The 22,392-nt window shown below is 38.5% G+C and overlaps 1 protein-coding gene across 1 annotated transcript in view; it reads right to left on the minus strand.

Moving 5' to 3' along the window:
• Nucleotides 1–21,637, minus strand: part of PLPPR4 (phospholipid phosphatase related 4) — a 40,765-nt gene extending 19,128 nt beyond the window's left edge. Inside the window, exon 1 of the mRNA XM_032422876.1 lies at nt 21,253–21,637. Within this exon, the coding sequence (XP_032278767.1) occupies nt 21,253–21,474 (222 nt within the window). The 5' untranslated portion in view covers nt 21,475–21,637. The remainder of the gene's footprint in view (nt 1–21,252) is intronic.
• Between the last annotated feature and the right edge of the window lie 755 nt (nt 21,638–22,392).

Genomic DNA, 22,392 nt, shown 5'->3' on the forward strand with positions numbered 1-22,392 from the left:
TACTGCAATAAATACTTGTTGATAAATGACTAATTGAATAAGTTAATAACTAGACTAGAGTTATCAGATTTAGCAATGAAAATACAGGTCACCCAGTGAGATTATAATTTCAGATAAGCAATGAGCAATTATTAGTATAAGTATGTCCCATGCAGTTATTTGGAGGATACTTATGCTAAAAATTATTTACGGTTTATCTGAAATTGTAATTTCATTGGACGTCCTTTAGTTTGTCTGGTTAAACCTAAATTACACATTTACCTTTGAGACTTTGTATTATGGATTCAATTATTTATTCACTCAACCTACAATATGCCAGGTACCATGTGGATGCTAGCTATAATATGGTTGAACAGGACATGGGCTTGGCCAGCAAGGATCATAAGATAATGAGACACTTGCTCTCAACTTAAGAGAAAATACTGCATGTACATTGATGGTAGACCTTTCAGAATTTGAAAATTCAGATTAAATCACACATATATTAAGAATTGTTTAGCTTAAGGCTTTGTTACTTTTAGAGGATACAAGATTAGTTGACTAAACAGAGCAGATTTTTGATGAAGACATTATTGACCATCCGTGATATCTGGTTGTTCAGTTAAAAAAATAAATTTACAAAACAGCATTATGCCTTCTTTTCCCAAGGGTCTTTTTTTTTTTTTTTTTTTAAAGATTTTATTTATCCATTTGACAGAGAGAGAGACAGCGAGAGAGGGAACACAAGCAGGGGGAGTGGGAAAGGGAGAAGCAGGCTTCCTGCCGAGCTGGGAGCCCGATGTGGGACTCGATCCTGGGACTCCAGGATCATGACCTGAGCCGAAGGCAGTTGCTTAACCAACTGAGCCACCCAGGCGCCCCCCCAAGGGTCTTTTTATAATGAGGTGAGAATTAGGTTTATTAGAAAAACTAATTATGTATAGGGATTAATCTGGCATTGTCCTCCTGTTTTTCAGATTGATGTTTTTCAATAGAACAAAAAGTACATCAAAACACTCACATTTCTCTTATTAGAACCCATGATCATTTGATCACTCCAAATATCTGATCATTTCTCCCCACCACCCCTCTCTCCTGTAATACACAACTAGGAGCTTTCGGTCTCAACCAGTAAAGCACCACTTCATGCTGCATGTGCGTGTTTGAGATTTTTCACTCAAATCCACTTAAATATATTTTACTTTTAATTTAACAAATAATGCATATAGCCCTTATTATGTGCCATCAGTTTTCTATCTTAGAAACCTTAAATAATTTGATTAATTCATTTTTAACTCATTTAACTTAAGACTTTTTATTATGATATAACATAGGTGCTATTATTATCCTTGTTTTGCAGGTGGATAAGCCCAGTCTCCTCTAGTAAGTGGCAGAGGTAGATTTTGAGCCCATGAATTGTAGCTCCAAAGTCTTATTTATTAACCACTATTCTATGCCTTTTTTTTTTCCTTCAAAAATGGGATTAGAGTTTTAGGGTAATGAAATACAACTAGCATCAATTAATGGGGGGGTGCTATTTAGCTTAAAGTTCTGTTTAACTAAGGGTTTCTATTTGCAAATCTTTAGATAAAAATAATGTATCACTTTAGCATAAATAGACATTATCTTAAAAGTACTGTCTCCATAAAGTCAGTAAAAGTTTTCCCTCCATTAATGTGAATGTTAAGTATTTCATTTTTTTTTATTATGTTATGTTAATCACCATACATTACATCATTAGTTTTTGGTAAGTATTTCACTTTTAAACCAGATTTGATGACCCATCTTCTTTCCTCTTTCCCATGCCTTTAGTTCATATTTTAGGTCTTAGAAAGATATTTTGTAAATGGGAGTCATATCCGAGACCCTTGATGCCCACGGAAATGACATTGGATCATCTCAGTTTAAGATACTAATGCTCCAGTAAAGTGAGTTTGATGTCTTTTGCAGAAAGGTGAACAAAATTTAATCAACATGACCAATCTGAAAATTAAACAAATCTTCCTTAGTAAAGACATTATTTGCCATTGAATTTTGTGGATGATTACTTTAGAATCTGCTTAACTGTACCAATGAAGATGCAGCTGTGAAATGAAAGTTCTATTCCTATATTGTACGTGTGTCTATGTGTTTACATGTAGGTACATGTGTATGTGTAAACAGGGAGGGACACTCTGAATTCAACATACTGTAGTCAAACCAGTGGGGTCATATAGTTTTCAAGGGAGGTCCTAATATCAGCTCTTCCACTCACTACCACCAGTGTGACCTTGGAAATGTTTTCCTTAAATCTTGTCTTCTTATCTATGAAATAGGTACATTGACAGTACGTAGCTATCATCACAGGCAGTTGAAAGGATGAAATGAACTATTGCAAGTAATTTCCAACAATACCTACAATGAAGAATAGCTTATAAATGTTAGTATTATTATTATTATTGTTGTTGTTGTAACTATTAATAATACTATACTTGTCAAATGTCCCCTTTTTCATAATTCTTTATATGGTAATCCTTTTTGAGAGTAATTTCCTCACTCTTAATTCCCTAGTACTTCTTTTTAGGAATTTTTTTTTTTTTTTATTTGAGAGAGAGAGCAAGTGCAAGTGAGAGAAAGATAGAGTACAACCAAGTGGGGATGTGCAGAGGGAGAGGGAGAAGCAAGCTCCCTGCTGAGCAGGGAGCCCAACGACGCAGGGCTCGATCCCAGGACCCTGAGATCATGACCTGAGCTGAAGGCAGACGCTTAACAGACTGAGCCACCCATGGGCCCCTCTTTTTAGGAAATTTTTATATGCTGTTCTTTATTATAGTTATCTGCTATAAGTTAGCTGGAGCCTTTGCTCTGCTTCCCAAATGAAAATCTCCTTGAAGTGGGGGCCTAATCTTACTCATTTCTACACTTCCACTAATATTATACATCAGAATGACTTCCAAAATATATGCATATATATGAATATAATAAATTAATTTTTTGAGTGAAAATAATTTCCTTCAGTAATGTTATGCACCTTAATCATTTCAGACATCAGCCTGCTTTCAAGATCTTCCCAGCTTTCTACCCATGTATTAATAGCTTTTACAGTTCTATAGAAACATGTTTTAAGACCCTCATCTGTTTTCAAAATAATGGCCATATTTTTCTTCCTTTTGGTGTTGGTTTCTCTGGATTTTTTAAAAATCTTTTATCCTTTGCATTCTACTTCAGTTTGTTTTTAAGAAATAGTGATTTGGGGATGCCTGGGTGGATCAGTCAGTTAAGCATCTGCCTTTGGCTCGGGTCATGATCCTAGGGTCCTGGGATCAAGTCCTGAATCCGGCTCCTTGCTCGGCAGGGAGCCTGCTTCTCTCTCTCCCACTGCTCCCCCTGCTTGTGCTCTCTCTCTCTCTGACAAATAAATAAATATCTTTTTTTTTTAATATTTTTTTTTATTATTTATTCATTTGAGACACAGAGATACAGAGAGAGAGAGAGAAAGCATGAGCAGGGAAAGAGGCAGAGGGAGAGGGAGAAGCAGGCTCCCCGCTGAGCCAGGAGCCCGATGTGGGGCTCGATCCCAGGACCCCGGGATCATGACCCGAGCCGAAGGCAGACGCCTAACCATCTGAGCCACCCAGGCGCCCCAATAAATAAATATCTTAAAAAAAAAAGAAATAGTGATTTGAACAAAATATTTATAATATTTGAGGAAAAAGTAATTTTATACATTGTTGTCCTATATTGTATTTTACTATCAGATAACATAATAAATTAAATTACAATGCTTCCTTCTAACACACTTATCCTCAGAGGTATCTTTCATCTTTTGAAATACTCATCAACAAATGGAAGAATTTTAACAGATGGTATGTACTAATTTGGGTACAAATATAGAATTGATATATATACAAAATAAAATCGCACAGACATCTTTCGATTGCATTTAAAATGAGATTTTAAAAGAGATTTTAAAAGATCCATATAGGCAGGCATTAGGAAATTTATTCTCTAGTTATTTTGTAGCCAAGAAAAAAGTATGAACTTGCTATTTTTATGCAATGATACAGAGGAGGGAAATTACCTGAAGATTAGGAAAATTTTTTTTCTTTTTTAAAAAAAGAGATTGATTCTTATAATTACCATCTGCTAAGGAACTTGTGAGTAAAAATAACAGAAGCAATCTTTAAGAGACGATTACAACAGTTTTAGAGGACAAGGCAAACAAAAGAAATGCGATTCAAAAGATTACATTTGCTAGATAATATTGATTTTTTGAGGCCTATTTAAAAAAAACAAATCGACGGTATGTATCAATTTTTGCAAAACATTTTATGGAATCTATCATGACATTTTATCTAGGTCAGATAACTTACTTGCTTTTAGCATGTTGATAATGAGAACAAGCTTTCCTTCTCATTTGGGAGCGTCTACTTTGCTCTTGGCCTAGAGTAATACAGGTCAGTTCCATTCTTTTCCTTTTTCATGGCCATCATGAATGTAGAGTCTTATGAAATCCTCTTAAACTGGTGGGAACATAGTCGCAAAGAGCCATTTAATGTATATAATATTAATACTCCTTTATTTATTTATTCAACAAATATCTCCTGAGAGCCTGCTAGCGTTAGGCCTGGGAATACAGATGGAATAAACCAAAGTCCTTGTTCTCATGAAGATTTCGTTCTCGCTGAGGAAGGCAGATAACAATTTAAAAATTATAATATGAGAAAGAACATAGACTCTAAAGAAGATAAAAGAGAAGGCTGTGGTAACTGAGCGCCTGGATTGTTCTTTTAGATCAGGAAAGGCCTACCTAAGTAGGTGTCATTCAAGCAAAAACTTCACGGGGCAAGAAAGAACTAACCATCTAAAAACGAGGTAAAAGGCAGACTCAAAAGGGAGAAGTGACAGAAGAAGTCAGAAAGGTGGATTTGGGGCCAAGCTTTGCAGAGAATTGAAGGCTGTGGCCGGAGTTAATATTTTATGCAAAGTACGTTTGGAAATGCTTTGGAGAATTTAAGCAGAGGTATAATATGACTTGAAATATATTTTACAGACATCACTCTGGCTGTTGGGTTGCGGATGAATTGTGGGGAGTCAAAAGTAGAAGCAGAGTGAAAATTTAGAAGGCTCTTCAAAACTCAGCAAAAACTTACTGACTACTACGTAGTGTGCACCTGACACTTCTCTGTGAGTGAGGAAGACCTTGGTCAACAACAGAAAACTCTCCGCATCCAAGGAGCTTCCATACTAGTGGATGTGCGGCATCCATGGCAGCAAGACGATCACAGGTGCAGTACTGGAGATGTAGAGAAGTTGCCAGATCCAGATACGATTTTGGAGACAGAAATGACAGGACTTATTGATAGTCTGGTCCCTGAAGGAAAAAGAATCAAGGCTGATTTCGAGGATCCGCGGCTCGAGCAATCAGGTCAGAGACATTTATTGGAAGAGGGAAGGTTGGGAGAAGCTTGAGTAGGAGAAATCTAAGGTTCTGTTCTGGAAATAGGAAAGTTGAGATGCCTCTTAGGTATCAAAATGTAGCTGTCAGAAGAGTAAGATGCCAATCTGGACCAAGGCTGCTAGTGAAAAGCTGCACATGATTGATACAGGATGATTTAAACAACATCACACTGGCTTTTGAATGCTTGCACAAGAAATTTCAGAACGAAATTACTTTGCTTTTACTACAAATAATGGCACAAGAAGTCAAAGAATGTAATTGTGTAGATTCTTACCACTCATATGCAAGAGGTAATCTATAAGAAAAGAAACATTTTTAAATGTAATAACAAATTTAATTTAATTTTTTTTGTGAATAACAAAGTTTAAATGGGAGGCTGGGAACCAATTCTGATAAAGTATCCCCAAATCATATAAAATGTGAAATTTAAAACATTAATACAATATATTGAAATCAAGTTGAAACTGGAAGAAATATTAGCAGATCAAAGTAATTTTACTGGGGCGCCTGGGTGGCTCAGTCGTTAAGAGTCTGCCTTCGGCTCAGGTCATGATCCCAGGGTCCTGGGATCGAGCCCCACATCGGGCTCCCTGCTCCGCGGGAGACCTGCTTCTCCCTCTCCCACTCCCCCTGCTTGTGTTCCCTCTCTCGCTGTGTCTCTCTCTGTCAAATAAATAAATAAAATCTTTAAAAAAAAAAAAGTAATTTTACTAAAACTTGTGCCACAAAGGAGGTTGTCATAGGTGAACACAGTGATGATAGAATTTTCCACTTCCTACAGTGCAATATTTAATGATATTTCTAGTAATGTTTCCTTAAAATATTGGCAATTATAATAACTAAAAATATATACTATAATATAGTATAGGGCTTTATAGTTTATAACACTATCTTAATTGCAGCATATTTAGATGAACTACAATGAATCTCAAAAATACGGGTTATAAAAAACGCACTGACATGTGTAGTGTTGTTAAGGGAAGGAAAAGGTCAAGAATGAGTCTGTATGTAAGACCATTCAAGGTCTAGGTATCTAAATTAGTTTTCACAAATACACTGGCTGTGGTTTAAATGGCATGCATAGATACAAATTCAAATGGGACAGTGTGTTAGAAGGAAACTAATGTCAGCCTCAGAGCCAGGAGAAGCCACTTTCTCCCTTCCTTTATTCCACTAGCTTCTAGAATTTGGGGCAAGTCGCTTAACCTTTCTGGGCCTCGTCTGTTCTCAGTGAAATGGGGGGCTGCTTACATTGCCATGTAGTTCTAGAATTCTCCATGTGCTGGCATGATTTCAGAGACATTCCACTCATTTCTTTTACACGGTCACTACCCTCTATAATGTATTAGGTCTTCTACCTCTGTCCTCTGCGTGATTCATTTGATCCTCCACATTACTTCTAGGCTGAGTTTTCTTTAAGAATGTCCCACCAATAACTGAATAAAGTGCCAATTTTTTAGAATGACACTCATGACCTTTTATATTATAGCCTAGTCTGCTGTTTAATTTTGTTCCATACCTACTTTCCACTGTCCCAACTCACAAACAGCCATTACACTTACGTCTCAAAAGACATGTTCTAGTCTCTGTTTGACATTACATTTTCACATTTGTGTCCCATAAAAATTGTCCTCATAAAGGTCAAGATGACATGATTTTTTCTCCCTGAAAACTTCTCCATGCTTTTCATTCAGAACAGAAGACTCTGACTCCTGTACTCCATATATATTTTATTGTAGGACCTGTTTGCTTTGGACGATAGTTTTTTGCATATTATCAACCTTAGTCTTAAGATTAAGTACTTAAAATTGAGACCTGTGTATTTCACACAGTGCTCTGAATGTTTCAGGTGTTCAGTAAATGTTCACCAAATTCAATCAAAAGAAAATAGGACATTACTATTAAATAAACAGAAAACATGAACGATTTCTTAACAATCCCATAGCATATGTTTTGGGGATGTGGGTGCTAGATACTGTGTTAAGTTCTATAACAGATTGCTGCATTCAGTCCATACCTTATAAAGTATCTACTGGTATTCCCAATTTACAGATGAGAAAACTGAGGCAGATGTCAGTTACATAAATTGTCCAGGGGTCACAAAGCTGATGAGTGGGAGCACCCAGATTCCTACCCAGGTGCCTAAGTTCAGGAAACATGCTGTCAACTTCTTTGCTCATGGCTCTCAACCTACTGTCCCCTCAACATTGTTACAAAGGCTGATTGCCACAGGGAAAGAGGGTGTTGCCGGAAATGTGTGCCATTTAAAAAAAGTCACCCACTTTTTCACTCTTAAAGTTTCTCTACCTCTTTAGCTCCCAAACATGAACATTGGTTCTTTTTTTAAAAAAAAAAATTATTTATTTATTTGACAGACAGAGAGTACAAGCAGGGGGAGCGGCAGGCAGAGGGAGAAGCAGGCTCCCTGCCGAGCAGAGAGCTCGATGTGGGGCTCGATCCTGGGACTCCGGGATCATGACCTGAGCCAAAGGCAGACGCTTAACAACTGAGCCACCCAGGTGCTCCATGAAAATTGCTTCTTGTGCTCAAATCTACTACCTATCTTTTCTACAGCTCAGTTAACTTTCAGTTACTGAAAGTAGAATTTATTGGGGCGCCTGGGTGGCTCAGTTGTTAAGCGTCTGCCTTTGGCTCAGGTCATGGTCCAAGGGTCCTGGGATCGATCCCCCCGTAGGGTTCCCTGCTCCGTGGGAAGCCTGCTTCTCCCTCTCCCACTCCCCCCTGCTTGTGTTCCCTCTCTCACTGTGTCTCTCTCTGTCAAATAAATAAATAAATAAATAAAATAAACAAAAATAAAAACAAAAGAAAGTAGAATTTATCGAGCAGCAATTCATATCTAAAAAGAAAAGCGCTTTTATTGGGTTTTTATGTAAGCATCATGACCTCTTTGGGAACTGTAAGATAAATTTTGAGAAAACACCCTGCTCCAGATACGTTAAACAGCTTGCCTGGCTTCTAAGTACCAAGCCAGAGTGGGGAGCTGTATCCGTTCAACTCCCAGAAGCACGAGCCTCATTCCACCCTGCTGCCGCTCTGGCACATGCCACCATCTGGCATTAGTCCGGTGCTTTTCAGGAAAGAAGAACCCCAGCCTTCCGTGGAAATGCCGCGTAAGGACAAAGGCGAGAGATGGCCATGTGTGCAATGGGGTTTCAACAGCAGCACCAAGAGTGAAAAGTGCTAGGCACTTTCAAATCACACTCTTGATCATCTGATAGTCCAAGGTCTTAAAGCTCTTCCCCGTGCGGTTTCTCCAATGGAATTTTAATGGTTTTTTGGTAATATCTTAAGAACCCTTAATTATATCTTGGATGTTTTCTGCTCTTATCTTCACTTTTGTTTTCCCTCATAAATAACTTCTAGTATAAAATACCAGGGATTGGGCACCTTTAAAGCTCCAGATGCTTTCCTGTTCTCATTGTTTCCTCTGCACTGCTTTCTCTAACTGCACAGAGACAGACCGAGGAATGCCTCTGTCATAGGGATTGTCATATGGGATGGCAGTTGTTCCTCCACTTTTCTCTTTTACCCAGTGATACGACCCTTGAGAACAGAGAAATGGTCTTACTCACTTCTCTGTCCCCAGGGCCTAGTACAGAGAAGGACATACTCAGTAGCCTCAGTGTTGAATAAATACATACATGGATGGATGGCTCTAGCAGAGATGTTAAGTGGTTTACACAATTCTTGCCGTGTGGTTAATATGATAAAAGAAAAATACCCATGTTAAAAGATCCTTGCCTACTTCTCTCACAGAACATGCTCCTATTGTAAATTTCTAGAATTCGAATAACGATTTTTTTTAAGCATTGAAGAACACAAGAAACTCAAACTAAGTCCCTCAAATAGCAATGGTAGTTAATAGGGATGAGCAACCAGACCTAACATATATGTTAGGTTTAATGAGAAAGCTCTGTTCTATGTCTTTATATCCAAATATAAAGTACACCTTCATAGCTCTAAAAACATTAATTAGAATCATTCAATGATCAAACAGTAAAGTTTAAAATAATAATACATGTCCTTTATTATCTGAATATTGACCCAGCATTAGGCTTGGGGTAGTAAGCTTTGTAATCACCAGTTTTAACCTCAGGTTTTGAAGATTTGCTCCTCTTACATAATTAGACAATGAGGTATATGCATTGTCTTGGAAAGCATTTTGTTCTTTAAACCAAATTAGACACTAAGACCTGAGGCTGGGGACCTGTACCTCAATTGTTAAAAGTAATTGCTTTTAAATCTTTCTAGAGTTGTAATTTCTTTTCCCTTAGAACATATACCCGACTTTTAAAAATATGGGTACAAGTAGCAATTTAATGCTGCTAATATTTTCCAGGTGCCATTTAAAGAAGTTTACATTTCTGAACTCATGCAATCTTTGCAAAACCTCTTACTATTATTAGGTACTATTATTATCCCCACAGATGAGAGAACTGAGGCATAGACATATGACATGATCTGTGCAAGATTATACAGCTGGTTAGCTAGATTATAAACTCTAAGAAGCCCAACGCCTGAGTTCACGTTCGTGATCATTATACTTACTGCCTTTTGCTAAAACTTCCACCTCTGACCTTTGCCTTCACAAAGACATTGAGAAATAGCAGAAGTAAACTAATATAAAGTACATTTTATCTTTATATACCATGGATGCCTCCCTACAATTTCTGCTATGATTGGTATTACGCATGTATTTTTGATATCTCCTAAAAATTTAAAATTTTAATATACTTAGATTAAATGGATTTTACTATTAGTTGGATTATTTTCACTATTACTTGGATTATTTTATTCATGTAGAGAAAACATATATATTTTCACCTGAATGGTCTTACAAAGGAAATACATAGTACCTTTGGGGTCCAATACATATATCCTAATATGAAACAACATTGAAGTAAAAGAAAAATAAATAAATATTGTCAGGCAATGTCAGGGAAATGACATGTAACTGAAAATTACTAAAATTTTGAAATATGGAATAACAAAACCAAAATTATGATTTTGAGATCTAAAGTGACATATAATTTTATGTTATAAACACAGAAATTATTGAATTAGAGATCAATCTTTTGAAAAATTTTTGAGTTGTTCACTAAATTCAGGTACCAAATTTATCATTAAACTATTTTATGTAAGCACTATAAAAGTTTATATTTTTTATTATGTAATAATTAATTGATTTAAATCATAACATTTATTGAGTGTATACTTTGTGGCTGATATATTTTATTTGACCTATCAATTATCCAACAAAGGGATTTTTAATCTATTTTTTTAGATAAGAACTTAACAATGTCTCAAGAACCACTCTCTCCTTCAAGCTTGTCTCCTACGTACTTAGATGCATACTTAAATGCATATTATGAGCCCACCTTCAAGATTAAAGATTTTCCAAGGCTGCTAAGGATTTTATTTACTTGAATGTATCTGTGAAAGACAACAATGAATATAAAAGGAATATTGAAGGTGGAATATTAATGTGGGACAGGACATTAATAACTTTTACTTTCCAACATTCTAAGGCTGTGATTAAATTAAGTATAATTGTATCATGTGTTTCATTTTGACATGCATCAAAAAGTCAGATGAATAAATATACACACCAAATACAATGTAATGTGGCATACAAGTACATCTGGCAAAGAGGCACATTTTATTACTCAAGTTTTAAATGAATAAATCTAATTACTGCTGGATTGCTTGACCAACACAAAAACCTGGGAAAGTAAGTAGTTTGAACCAAAAGTCAAAAGAGTAAATGAGATCGTGTGTGTGTGTGTGTGCATGTGCACGCGCACACGCACGCATGTGCCATTTGGCAGACTTTAATTAGAGTTTTACCTGGTGCCATGCACATATCTTTGGAAGGTGGCCCAGTAGGATGGATGTCTCTGAGCTGGAGGGACCATTAAGCAGTGTTGTGGCTGATGACATTTTAAAGCAACCTCTCTACCCATTTCAAGAAGTAACCATCCATCAGAGATTTGGTTAGCCTCTGCACATATGCCAAGATTTGAGCAGCCTCTGATTTTGGCAACCCAACCATCTGGTCTGTGTAGCTAAGCAGCCCTATTTTGCTGTTGAAGAAGGGGAGGTCCCTGCCTCACTGCCCAAGCTCAGTGTCTGCCCCTTTGTTATGCTTAACTGCCTCTGTCTAGATCAGAAGTTGTTGTCCTCATTATGGTTTTTAATATGGCCTGGAAAATGAAGAAACAACACAGGAGAGGATGTGAGACTGAAACACAGCTCACTGAGGTATTTGTGCTTCTTGCGGTCATCTCCTATTACCCATCTCTCCTCTCCTCTGTTGTGTTGACCTCTGCAATCTTAAAATGCAAGAGTAGTGATGGAGGAAGGGACAGGTGGGCTGGGAGTTTTGGAATGAACAGTCTGTAATATTATTTTATAGCCCCAGAGAGCAGGCATCTTCTGGGAGGTGCTGCACTTGGCCCTTCTTGGACATGTTGGAACACTTATCTGGGTGATGAAGTCTTAGCGATTTCTTCCCTTGTTTCTGAACTGGACTAAAAGGACCACTAGCCTTTGGAATCAGGCAGAGAAGACTGAGGCCAAGGCTACAACTAAAGCTGAGGCTCAGTACAGTCTCTATCTCCCTATCTCCATTAACTGACAGATTTCTTGACCAATGTGACTTTAATGCAACACAAATTTATGAGAGCCTATTATCTTTTCCCTGCTATTTCTATCACTCTAGAGGTTGGAGTTCTAAAAAAATGAAAAAAATTAATTATCTTAATTATCTCCTGGTCTAATTATCTAAAAGTCACTAGAACCAATATTGTCCATGAAATAACTATATATGCATGAAACTTAAATATCAAAGAATCTAGCATCATTGAATAAATTTCTTCATGTATGTATAACATTCAAGTGGAAGTAGAAACCCAGGGTAGAAAAGTTTCAAAAGTTCATTTCTTTCTAGTATACAGTTTGCAACAGATTATTGCCCATCTTTTTATGTTTTCCCATGGAGAAGACTCATGATCTAAACCCAAACCTTTACAGTTGGGAGCTGTGTTTTAATCACTCAGATCTCAGTTGCTACAATACAAGCATCTCCAGATCATCACACAGGAGGCAAAAAATTTGTTAATTCTTTGGGGTGTATCCAACTGTCTCAAAAAAAAAAATTCCAAGAATTTCACCTTAATAGCCTAAGTGAGGTCACTTATTCCAGAAGATTAGATTACCCTTTGATTCATCTTTTCTTGTAGAACATAATTTTTTTTTTTAATTTCATAGATGGCTGAAATGAAACATGAGAAGATATGTAATTTGCACTGGATAACTGCTGCTGAGTTCATATAAGGTATATAGAAGATGTTCAGTAAATGTGGTTTCCATTTTGTGAGTGTGTTGTGTGTGTGTGTGTGTGTGTGTGGTGTGTGTGCTTCTATCAATAAAAAATGAGCATGTAGTCCAATAAGCTTTGGTTTATATGTATTTATATATTGAAACGGATTACTTTATCACTATATGCACATTATAAAACATACCAAAATGTGTGATACAAAAAAAAAATCAGGAAAACAAACTCCTTTCTGGGGAATCTAGTAAAGTCTGAAGCCACATAAAAAGTTAACTTTAGACAAGATGAGGGGTGGGTGGGTGGGTGTTGGCAAATGGGAAAGAGAAAACTCATTTACTAAGCACTCAGTTTCCATTAGAAATTGCTAGCCACATTATATAATTTGTACACAAAGAGTCACAGAAACAAGTGTGCCCACAGTTTTTGCACCTTTTTTACAAATGTGGAAATTGAGACTTGGAGAAAGTGAGTTACTTGCCCAGAGTTTGCTAGAATGTGTGCCTTATGTAACTAAAAGTATTATCTATGAAAATTAAAACAATTAGTTCTTTGTTTAAATGACACCGATTTGAAGTCTCAAATCTCAAAAACTCCATAGGTATGCCTTAGATCATAAAATGAGTATAAGAACTGAGGACTCATATAGACCTTGGAGATTGATTTAATCTTCCATTGTTCAATAATTCATGAGACAGAACAACATATTTGATGGGACATTCATCAGCACTTACTTTATAAATAAAAACGTCTCCATTAGCTGAAAAAAAGAAAGTTAAGGACAAATTTATGTGCCTATTAGTGCTGTTTTATTCCATCCATTCAGTGAAAATTTATTGAAACTCTACTATGGACTAGGAAGAATGCCAGTAATGGTTCCATATTATTTCCACTAATTTAACTAAAAGGCACATAATAAGCCATCAATAAATATTTTTTCAGTGAATAAATGAACTGTCATGAAGGTACAAACAGATTATACCTGGGTACTTCATTTTAGCACCCCTTTTCTGGAGACTACTTAATATAAGATTGGTCTCTTTTGGGCTCTGTCCACGTGGGCCTGGTTTCTGAAGCATGATTAAGACTTTATAAAATAGCAGTTTTACCACTAAGGCAATTACATAGCCCAGGCTTTTGGTGAGGACATTAAATTGTAAACAACACATTCACACATACTTTCATGGTTCCCACTCCCAAACAACAGTCTGCTAAACAAACTGATACCTCATTTACCTTTTCCTTTAAATACATTGATTTTAATTACCTATATTTCTCCCTCTCTTTAATTTATACCTCAATGGTCTAAGGCCAGTTCTAGAAAAATATACAGAAGCCATCTTGTTATAGCAAATAAGGAAGTAATTATCTTCCTTTATGTTGAGTTAACATAAATGTTCTGTGATTTGAAAACAACCAAAGAATAATGGAACTACAGGGCAATTGATTCAGTGTCTAATTACTGAAAAACACCTCCACATTAATTGTGTCAAAATTAACATTTCTGTCCTTGGCTTCCATATTCCAAAATCCACTTGACCATGAGGAAATTATTGGAATTACATTTCTCAGCTAATTAATTCTAGAGGAAACCATAGAAGCTAAGATGCTCATAAATAGACATTTCACAGTCTAAATACAAACTTCTTTCTTTTTTTTCTTGTGCTCAACATAGGAGTATAGTACTACTTGGGTTTTAGGCATATACTTGGACCTCTTTGAGTCTTAGTTACTTCATTTGTAGAACAGAGTTAGTATCTACTGCTCAGTTGTATTTAAAGGATCAAAAAAGACAATGATGTGAAAAATTACATTACATTATAATAGAAAATTCAGTTATTTTGTTACTGATAATGTAAATTATATTCTTATTCCTTCAATGTTTTCTCTTTCTTTTCCTGTCTGTCAGAGACCTCATGTCAAAGGAAGCAATTGTGAAATTATAAGTGGGCAATTAGGCAATGAGAAAGAAAAATATCACTTCCAAATTTACAATCTTTAGCAACCATGTTTTTCAAAGAGCCTAACAATTTGGAAAAGCAGAAGATCCATTCACAATTGCTTTAACATGTTGACTAACGTAATGCAATGTCATGAAATGTGCACCCTACGTCTTGAGATGTAACTTTCAAACAACTAGCACAATTTGCTCAAATGTACAATTAGAATGACCTGTATTTTTAGTGTTATAATCCAGGGGGAAATTTTCTAATATGAGGAATTCTAGAAATAGTAATAATTAGGACTGAGCACTAGAACAGGAGGCGGTTCTATTCCCGATCTGATATTAACCAGAGTGTGTCTTTAGGTAACTCAGTTAACCTTTTCAAGGCACAATTTCTTCACCTGTGATAGAGGAACCAAACCAGACGTTCTTGGAGTGCATGATTTTATTAGACTTAATTCTGTAATACAATATTTCCTCACTTTTTTTAAAAAGAGAGTTTGCCTGAAACATAGCCTGGGCTGTATATGTATGCTGGTAGGAAATCTGCTGTGCGTAATATCTGTAATACATTCCTTACATAAACACTGACAATTGTGCCTTCAATGCTTTGTATTTAACAAGCGAGCTTAGACAAGCCAAATGCCTAAAGGAAACTCCATGGCTTGTTCACAGACTGGAACCCCATTCCCTCACACGCATTTCACACCTACCTTCTATTTTCTCACGCATCTTCTCCTAATCCCCCCATGGCCTGGCCTCTCTCTGTTTCTGTTGTCTCTTTGGGATTCTTTCTTCCACAGACCTGCATATTCTCCTTTTCTAAGCTTTATTTCAGTTCCAACTCCTCCTCACGCCATCCCTAGCTGCTCTTTTGGTCTCCACAGGAGACTCATGGGTGCCCTGTGCCTTCCCGCCTTTTTAGGCGGACAGATACCGTGTCATCTACACCTTCGGGTCACGATTAAATCTCTTCCTGTGAGTAGGAGATAGCACTAATGGAGCCAAATTCAGTAGCCGAATAAAAGAGAAAAACTTTATTCCACAACTCAGAAGGAGCCCTGACCAGACATCTTTCCAGGACCTGCCTTCAGACACCATGAAGCTAGCCTGGGAATGGTAGAGGTGGGTATCCCCATCACACTGCTTTGTTACATTTAGTAGAGCATGAGTGATGGGGAGCAGTGTGATGGCAATGTGAGAGTGAGATGCACCAGCATTCGGATCCTGGCTGCTTCACTTCATTGCCGTGTGTCCGCACAAACATTTAGCTCTCTGAGCTCCAGTTTGCTGATTTAAAACATAAGGATAATAATCTTTTCTTGGTACTACCTCATCACAATATTAATACTAGTTCTAGGGTAGTTCTCAGGATTAAAGATAATGTATGGATAGGGTCTGTCACATAAAGAACTGAAATTGATTCTTCTATTTATCATTATTGTTGTTGTTGTTGTTAATCTCCTCTGAGGTTGGTAGAAGCCAAATGTTTTGGGGTTGTGTTTTTTTTTTTTTTTTCTGTTAGAGAAAAGTAGACCACAGAACATTACGAGTGACCTGGCCATGGACACACAGTTGGATGGTGATGGTACCTAGAACAGCACAGAATTCCCTAGTAGCAGGTTCTGCATATTTACCAATACTTGGTATTTGTGGAAATGTCCTCATTTAGTCTCTCTAAAACTTAGGAATCTATTCTTTATTTCCTTCTGGTTTTTCATCAGAGGACTTTGTGCACTGTGACTCTAAAAGAGGAGGAAAATTTGTCAGCTCATCTCTGTTGGCAGGTTTGCAGGACTACTTTGAGCAGACTATTTCGCCATGCCATCCAGAAAAGGGAAAAGCCTTCGGGTACTATTTTGGTATGTGCAATGCAGAAATGTGATTTTGTACTTCTTACTGGTGCCAAAGTTTATGTGGAAGGAAATAAGCTAGCTATATTTCCCAGTGAGAAGATCAAATGAGTTATATAATTTTCACACAGATCATGAGCTAGAACAGAAATTGTGTGAATTAAGGTTTGCCACAATTAAGAATCTGTGGACACTTTCCAGTGGGAAGAAAACAAAATTCAGATTAACGTTTTATCAGGACACCAGAATGTCTGGGCGTGGTGTTCAGACACCTAACCAGGGTATCTGTGTTCAAATAAAGGCTTTTGGAAATTCTCCAGGTAGGACAGCAACCGAGAAACAAGGGCTTTTACTCTCAAACACACTGTCTGGTTACCAACCCTACAGTAATTAACCTGCCTTAACAAAATCCTGAAACATAGCCATTGTTAAGTACAACATTCAAACTGGTGAAAACTTTCTGTATAATTTCAAGTTTGCTGTGTTTAAAATATTCTGAATCTGCAATGTTTCAGATACCGCTATTTGATGCTTAATGGATAGAGACGATATTCTCACTCAACCTGGGTTTGTGCTTGCCTATGTGTGCAGGTGTGTGTGTGTGTGTGTGTGTGTGTGTGTGTGTAGAAAAACAAGAATTTCAAACGATCTGTCTCTGTGATCCTATAAAAATATCCTGGCATATTGGTCAAACACAGCTCTTCGACCTCCATAAAAAGAACATTAGATTAGTAATAAAAGTGTAAGTCATAAAACAGAACATTTAAATGAAAAAAAGCTCTTTCCCATTTATTTATTAAAAATATATACCTTTTTGGCTTAAAAGGTATTTGTCATTTGTTTATATTACCTACTGAATTGATGTGAACTCGTATCTTTGAATAGGATGACTAATGAGAACAAAATGGTGAGTCTGAGCAGGGGCACAACCATTATGATGCCTTGTATAAAAGAAATGCATTAGGCACACAGACAATCAGCCTTATCACATGTAATGTTGGATGATTAAGCTTGAAAGACCTTTTACTAATTCTAGGTGTGCTGCCGGCTGCAATCGCCACCGTAAGTGATACGACCATCAGTTGGAGAGTGCTTTGGAACTTTAAAGGCAAACGAAACCTTTTCTTCAGTGGAACATTCCTTTTTAACCTGCTTTTCTGTTCAACCTGATAAGGCCTTGGATATACTTGTTTGAGAGTTTCTTTCAAGTTGAACAATGCCAAACCAAATTAACAAACTTGTTCATAAAGCGAGGTACCCGGCTGGAAATCATCATGTGTTTTTCAAATCACCATGTAATATTAATATATTTAGTTACTGTCAAGCATAAACCCCTTCGTCAGCAGACAACTGGCAGCATAAACTAAAGATGTAAGAAAAATGAATTCTATCCATTAATTTAGTGTTTGCTTAACATTGAGTTTGGTGGTGAGTTGGGACAAGAATACTTGATTTTAGGGGCTGAACCACTTAACCCAGTGGCCACAAGGATGTAATCTCCACCCTCTGACCTTCTGCACATGGACTGCCAGGGTCTCCACTCTTTCTCTGTACCTGGTCATGGGGACTTGTTGAGGGGACCCTAGCAGCTAACTAGTGAATCAGTATGGGGAGTGGACACTGTCCACCAACGCTTTATGTCTAGAGGGATCCTGTGGAGGGGGAACTCAGCTGAGGAAGAAAACTATGGAAAAAACTGTCATCTTTGTCGATGTGCCTTTCTTTGAAACTATATATTCCTATGTTTACCAGTGGGAGACCACAGGCAGTAACTTTGCCCCTGTGAATACTCTTTCAGTGTGCGGAGAGAGACAGTTGGTGCAGTGGTTAGGAGCACATGCTCTGAATCAACCCCTGGCTCTACCTCTGACCCGGCTTTGTAAACCCCAGGCAAGTTGTTCAATTTCCATGAGTTTCTGTTTCTTCTTCTCTGAAACATAGATAATAATGGCGTTTTTCTTAATGAGAACCTTTGAAAACGGAATGAGATGGTGCAGGTAAAGCATTTAGCTTGCTTTATTCCTAGTATCTATTAAGTGCTTCCTAAATGGTTGTCATTATTACCATACAAACTGTAAATAGCACTCCGTTGGTTACTCTCTCCTTTCCTGTCCATTAAAATAGGTCCATTTCAGGAATGCTCTGGAACCCGAACCACCTCTAGAATTTGGGGAGGAGGTGGGGGCTTAAGTTATTGTCTGAGGTAACAGAGAAAGGCTTGAGATACGTGCTTTGGGCTGGTCTGTGATGGAAGATTCGCTCATGTTTCACTTTTCCATTTTAATTACTAAGGTCTTGGGAAACTATGTGTAAAACAAAGTGTCATTATTCTAGAGCATTTTACTGACATGTTAATTCCTGCTATTTATTCATCCTCCAAAGGAGATACAAAGCTCATTCTCACTGGCTTCTAAATGAGTCATTCCGAAGAAGCTTGGTAGTGCATCCTGTCAACCCCTTAAATAATTGGTGTACTAATGTCTTCTCCAATTTTCTAGAGGTTCTTTAGTGGTTCATCATGCGTTGAAGTTTCAAGGAGGTAATTTGCAATCCAATTTTTGTGGCTCTCACTTTGAAATCTGTTACCCCCAGGATATAATGTTATTAATGCTCATTCAAACTCCATGCATAGTCTTCAAGTAATTATTCTATAGCTTGCCCTGCTAAGGAATTTGTAGAGGGTTATTTGAATGGGTCAAAGGGAATGTAATGATTTGGGGCTATTTCCACTCATGGAAAAGAAGTGACATTTGTGAGATGTGTGTTCCTAGAGACACATTTCAAATGCATTATGAGGCATTTTTGCTTATAAAATTTTAGATTAAGTGATATGTATGTACCCCTGTGAAAGGTACTTCAAAAGTGCACACACAGACTCTTCAAAGGCATATACTTAATTCTCTGGTTTGCATCCTCTTTCATAAAAGTGTTTTCCTTGAAGCCATACAGCTGCAATCCATATGTGGTCAGCTTCTAGCTGACCTCAGGTGTGCTCCATCCTGGAGGTGGAACCCAGAAATGAACTGATTTCTCCTAGAACACATAAGGGGTCCGGACATGGATGAAAGTGCTTTAGTATAAAACCACAGTGGCTTAGCAATGCGACAAGTGGCCTGACATGATTTAGCTTAAAGTCAGGTATCCCATTTTCTTTCTATTTATTTTCCCTTTTCATCATGGAATCTTCTGCTGTCCACATTTTTTCTGGAGAAACTATTATCTTTCAACAAAATTATCTAAACCATGACCTCAAAATCCCTTGTGAGAGAGAAAGGGCAAAAATAAATGAATCAATTAATTACTTTAAATAAACAGGATACCTCTTTTTTTTTTTTTTTTCTTTTTCTTTCTTTTCCTACGGGTCATGGATAAAGGAGTCACCCATCATTTTTCTGAGACTTATGCAAGTCACATACATCTTTCTTAAAACTGAAACCATTTTTAGAATTTGGGACACCTAAGAGAAATTTGCAAATATACTGTCCTCTACAAGAACCATCTGACAATGTCCCTTCCCCCCAAGTTTCAAGGCAATGGCTATCCCTCAATAAATAAATAAATAAATAAAAACCCTCATCAAATACAGAATCTACTATCTGTACTTGGAAGTGCTAAACCTCCATATTTGGCTGAAAAGACGGCCAATGAAAGATATTTATAATTCAGCAACACTCTAATATTCTCTATTGCAATCCAGGTTTTAATTACAGAACATAATTTTATGACTAAAACCATTTAATTTCTCTAACCCTATCCATTGTATCTCTTTTCTACCTCTGACTTAATAAACCTCTTGCCCCAAAAATGTCTTCCTAATGCAATGGACCACGGTGCATGGAATCACTGTACCTGTCAATCTTTATAACCCTCCCATAAATTGTTCCTTTCTTAAATACTGCATTTTGGTAAGTTAGAGGTTCATTATGATTACATCTGCATGTTAATTGCTTATCCTTAATACTGCTCAGCACAAAATAGATGTACATGTAGAAATCATGCAAAAGCAGATTGTGTCACATATTTTTAAAATATTATACATACATATATACATACGTAATTATACAGGTATGTACAATTTTTGTTAGCCATGGAAAAGGGCCAATAGATTGATGCCTAGAGCTGCAGACCCAATTTTAGAAGCAGATATGAGCACCATAGTAATTATAATAGGGGAACGCTTGTGTGTGTGTGTGTGTGTTTTAATAAAGCAGTCAGTAATTCTAGTGCTCTATAAACATCCCAGACCTCATACAACCTGAGCATGGCTGTATGCATTTGAATTCTTACCAAAAGCTCACAGAGTTCTAGATACGTACTCGTGGACTGAAAACACAAATCCCGAAATATTGGCATCATGGCCCCAGTGGGCCACGGACGCTGTGCACACCGGCAGAACAGGAGGGCCAGGGAACTAACCCCACACTCACTCACACAGGTATCTCTTCCCTGCAGGCCACCCAGCAGCGACACCACCAGTGATAATCACCCCTGGCTGGCAGACACTCACAGGCACACTCGGGGGAGCTCCGGAGAAACCTAGGGGAAGGGGGAGGGTCGGGCATTTAGGGCAGCGGCGCGCGCCCCGGCACAGTCTCCGCGCCTCCAGCACCGTCCAGGACCCGAATTCGCTCCGGAGCTGCCCGCAAGATCTGCATTATGCCAAGGAGCTGGACCAACTCACCTCCACGAAATAAAAGCAGGGCAAGAGGGTCACGCTGTCCTTGATCACTTTGCCCTTTGGCCTCTCCTTCGCCGACATCCCGGCCGCCTGCCCGAGTCCGCGTCCTCCCCCGGGCGAGGTGTGCACCGCGCAGCCGAGGCGAGCTGCCTTCTCCAGCCGCAAGCGCCCGGCGCCGCTGATGTCACATTCCCCGCGGGCGCCGCTGGAGCCAGCGCGTTGCATGCAGCGCCCCCGCCTCTCCCCGCCCCTCTTTGCAGCAACCCGGCGGCTCTCTAAACGGGCAGGTCCCCTCCCCCCCCCCTCCTCTGGCCCCCGCTCCCGGTTTTGCTCCACCGAGAGACGTCCAGCTCCCTCCTACAAGCTGTTGCTGCAATGGCTTCCCCTCCCTGCCACCCTCCCTCGGCTCTCCACCGCCCTTGCCGGGCTCCGCGCTGTCTGAGCTTGACGTCAAGAATCGGAAAAGGGGGGACGCACCCCTGGATATTGCAGCAGCGAGGCTGAGGAGCTAAGACACCCACGCCCCCCTGGAAAGCCTCCTGGGCCGCTCCAGGCTCTTACTTAAGGATTGCTGGAGAGCAGAAGCCCAGCTCCTGCGCACTGACCCACAGCATGCACACCGACCTCTACCTGCATGAAATTGAAACTTGGATCCCATACTGAAAAGTAGGCCGTGGTGGGAACTTATTGAGAGCTGGCAGCTCTCCAGGAATGAGGGCCTCTAGGAGACTCCCTGGCTCCCTACAACACCTTCCTGCTGATAAACACCATCACCTGCCTGGGAATGGTGAGGGTTCCCTGCACCAAGGGAGGCAGATGTGTGGGCTTCCTCACTGAGCCCAAAGGCCAGGGCGTGTTCTAGCCGCCTCATCACACCTCCAGAACAAAGCCAACATCACAGTCTTCACTGTAATCGGAGGCACCTCTTCTTCCTTCACCTTGTTGACAGTGAGCTTGGCTGGTCTCAACTTGGTGATTATTCTGACAACCGAGAAGAGTCAAGTGATACAAAGGAAAAAAACATCCAGCAAATATAAAACACTGTACACACTGTATTATACTAATAAAGATAACCCACTTCCATGATCACGTGCCCCAATCTCTTCAAGGTCTCCATTTCAAGCATCTGACTCCAATTCCAAT

The sequence above is a fragment of the Phoca vitulina genome, unplaced genomic scaffold (assembly GCF_004348235.1).
Source record: "Phoca vitulina isolate PV1807 unplaced genomic scaffold, GSC_HSeal_1.0 scaffold2, whole genome shotgun sequence".
Taxonomy (NCBI): domain Eukaryota; kingdom Metazoa; phylum Chordata; class Mammalia; order Carnivora; family Phocidae; genus Phoca; species Phoca vitulina.